This window comes from Zingiber officinale, chromosome 5B (genome assembly GCF_018446385.1).
Source record: "Zingiber officinale cultivar Zhangliang chromosome 5B, Zo_v1.1, whole genome shotgun sequence".
Lineage (NCBI taxonomy): Eukaryota > Viridiplantae > Streptophyta > Magnoliopsida > Zingiberales > Zingiberaceae > Zingiber > Zingiber officinale.
This window is the reverse complement of record NC_055995.1, coordinates 12,022,797-12,026,561: the sequence shown is the minus strand read 5'-3', so window position 1 is coordinate 12,026,561 and position 3,765 is coordinate 12,022,797. Positions and strand designations below refer to the sequence as shown.

Here is a 3,765-nt window from a genome sequence, read left to right as displayed (position 1 = left end):
ATCTACTATTTAGCCCACTTCTTATATATTATTGAGACCTACCTCGAGTATTGAGGTGCCAAGAACCGGGACAACTCAGTTGTTGTCTACATGTAACATTGACCAAAGGTCTTCTGATGACTTGATCAACATAGAGGACAGTTCATTATATTCTCCTCTTCTAAGTTATGATAATTCAATCAATATTCTAACTATATCATTCCAGCCGTTCTATTTTCTCAGCTTCCAGACAAGTTCAATTGCAATTATAATTTTTATTATTTGCTTCTGTTGGATAATGTGATAATTTCTGTTATTTGTTTCGATTGGACGATGATATCTTTTTTACATTAAACATTCTCTTATTGTATAAGAGCAAGACTCACTGCATGTGTATACATTTAATATCATTCAAATTCCCTGTCAATATTTGTGACATATCTTGTATTAACTCGTATTCTCCTTACAGTGTTGACTGCAAACTTTTGGATTCAGAAAGGAAAACAGCTGATCTTGGAGGAGATTATCAACCACGTGCAATGCTTACAGAATCACATTGAGGTATATATATATATATATATATATATGACCTAAACAACTTTAAATTCTCTTTAGGGTGACAAAAGATAAATACGTTCGTCCTCAGTGTCCCCGTCAATCCGTCCGAGGATCAACACGGAGGAGATAAATCATGGTCGGCTACTAACCGGGCTACTAGTCTTTTGAATAGTAACTAACACATAAGGGAAGTATTTTATCTCTGCTTTGTCGAAATTTGAATCCCAGATCTAATGATGACAACACCTCATATATTAGCCACTAGATCATCCCAAAAAAACACTTCAAATTCTCTCCCTTCAAATTCTCTCCATGAAGCATGTTTCCATGAGTTCATTAACTGACATCGACCTTGATAGCCCCATGGATCAAGCAGAGGTAGTGAAAATTCATACCTGTAAATTTTAAGAAATTCTTGAGTTGTACTTGTATAAATAATGCAGCTTGAATCATACATGATGGTTTGCATTCATCAGGCAAATAGGCAATAGAGACAGTATACAAGGTATGCATCAAAATCTAAGTGTTCTAGCTTGTGATATTTATTGTAGGGATAGCATGTTTTCTATTCTACAATTTGTATTTGGCCTTTATATGGGTGTTTTGAGAATCTATGGTATTTTCTTTGGATTCTGTCCAAGACTATAAGGAAACAGGATGAACAGCATGAAATAGAATAGAATAGAATGAAAATGAGTTGATATATTATTATTATTATTATTATTTTAAAATGGGATATGGGGGAGGGGGCCGGGGTGGGATAAGATTTCTTGATAAAAAAAATAGAAGACGGAGATGGCGATGAAAAATTAATCCCCATAGGACCGAGGCCAGGATTCCCCGATTAGACAAAAAGAAAAATCAGAGACGAAACGGGAATAAAAACAGGAATGTAATTCAAGGACGAGGATTGAAATGACAAACATATCCTGTCCCATCCATCTAGCAGATAGGTTAACTTTGTCCGTGAGCTTCGTATAACAATTTTAACATTAATAAAACTCACATCGTTTATCATATATATTTCATCCTGATTATTTTTTTATAGTTTAATAATGTGACTTTTTTCTTTATATAAAAAAAATCTTATAAAATCTTAATTATTTTAATAAAATATAATTGATTTTTTTTTTAAAAAAAAAACAAAATACCTTTTATAGAAGTTTTGACAAATTAAAAATTGATTATTTGGTTAATTTTTATTTTTCTCAACAGGAGATTTTCGTTTTAATGAATTGATTGTTAGTTTATTTATTTAATCATTATTTTTCTCATGTCAATATATTTCCTTATTTATATTATTTTTTTTAGAAAGAAATTATTCGCTTTCTAATATATAATTTCTATATATTTTTCAATTATTAAATTTTATTTCTATATTAATTATAGGTCGCGGCTACTATATATCTGATATATTAGGTACTTGTTTAATTACGATCTCATCTTCTTCATGGAGCAGTAGGGACGATGCCTTGAGATAGGGAGTCGCGGAAGAAGATCAGGATGATGCCTAAGATCAAGATGATGCCTAGAGATAGGGACGGAGAGGAGGAGGATGAAGACAAGGGAACATTACTGTCGGGGGACGCCATTCTACCGGACGAACTCCTGCAGAAGGTGCTCTCCTTGTTGCCTATCGCCAACATCATCAAATTGAGCATCGTGTGCAAACGGTGGTACGAGGTGGTTCACTCCTGCCCCCCATTGTCATGGGCGATGATGGCGCCACAGAAGCCATTGTTTTTCAGGTCATGCTTTAATGATTGCGCCTTCTCAGGCCGCGTGTACGACCCTTGTCTCCTCCGATGGTACAACTTCGACTTCCCCCGCTTAGAAAAGAGCATCTGGCGCACGTCCTCCTCCTGTGGCCTTGTCTGCTTGATGAATCTCAAAGAAGGTAGCCAATTATTGGTCGGCAATCCCATCAAGAGAGATTGGAAGTTGCTTCCTCAAGTCCCCGGCGGCTCGTCCCCCCACTACAACGCGCTCGCCTTGTCATTCGACCATCGCACGCGCGGCTACACCGTGGTCGTCGCCAAGTGCACCCACATTGTGCTGCCAAGGAACTCCAGTCATTGGCGCTTATCCGTCCACATCTACGAATCAACCACAAAATCGTGGGACACGCCTTTCGCCCAAGACATCGGCTTCTCCCAAGAAATCGGCTGCTGGATGGGCAGCAACGAGGCCGTCATATGCAACGGCGTGCTCTACTACTTCATCGGCCCGCACCCAATGCAACGCCCCCACTTAGTGGCGTTCGATCTCTCCAAGCCGCCCTCAAGCATAGAGTATCTGATTCAAGAATCGATTCGTGGTCCATACCGTCTTGCCTGTGTTGGGTTGATCAACCTGTCGAATAAATTGGTCATGGTCGGCATGACAAACCATTGGCCGCACGAGGGAGTGGTGATTTTGGAACTCGAGGATAAGACATGGCGGGAGGTGGCTCAAATGCCGAACTCCATATACAAGACGTTAAACGGCCAAAATTTCATCTGCTGCGGCGCCGGCCACTTCCTCTTCATGCACTCCTCAGTGTGGCCGGTGCTACTGACCTTCGACATGAGGCAGAAGGTGTGGAAATGGTCGAGCCAGATGTGTCCGTGCCCATGCCCCTCCACCGAGCCATTGCAGTTCAGGTTCCTAAACTACTGCGGCTTCTGCTTCGAACCGAGGCTTGACGTCTCCTCTTGATCTCTCTACTGCATGCTTCATTTACAAGTCGACAAAAAAAATATTTTAGTGTATTTTCATTGTCTACTAAGACTTTGTTCATCTGTTTATATAAGATAGAATAATGAATTTCAGGATGCATCTTTGCCATCTCATGAGAAATCATGACTAATTTCAAACTGTTTATGGACTTCAAGAGCAATGTTTAAAGTGGACTAGTTAGTCAGATGAACAAGCTACTTTGGCAACAAAAAGTCAAACTAGTAGCGGAAGAAATTTACCATAGATCTAGTTGTATCCTTCTAGTTTAGTTCCTTGTGTTATTTGATTTCCACCCTTAGACAAAATTAGTTCGCGTTTTAGTTTTAATTTTAGTTTTAGTAATGGAAAGATTTTCTCTATTATGGTTGTCATCTTTTAATGACTCTTTTATCCTACTTTAATTTCTTATTTATCTATGAAAATTATTCTCTTCTGTTTGCCTTTTACCACATCAATTTACAATTATTTTATTTTATAAAGATGCTTCTGAGCTTAATCAAAGTTTTTAAG

At 38.4% G+C, this 3,765-nt stretch overlaps 1 protein-coding gene across 1 annotated transcript; it reads left to right on the top strand.

The window, feature by feature from the left end:
• The first annotated feature begins 2,043 nt into the window (after positions 1 to 2,043).
• On the top strand, positions 2,044 to 3,234 carry LOC121986506 (F-box/kelch-repeat protein At3g61590-like). Its single transcript, XM_042540475.1, has one exon. It carries the CDS (start codon positions 2,044 to 2,046, stop codon positions 3,232 to 3,234), a length of 1,191 nt encoding a protein of 396 aa, XP_042396409.1.
• The last annotated feature ends 531 nt before the right edge of the window (positions 3,235 to 3,765 follow it).

Excerpts from the sequence above, each read along its gene's own strand:
- LOC121986506 (XM_042540475.1), top strand. The coding sequence starts at position 2,044 with ATGCCTAAGATCAAGATGATGCCTAGAGATAGGGACGGAGAGGAGGAG.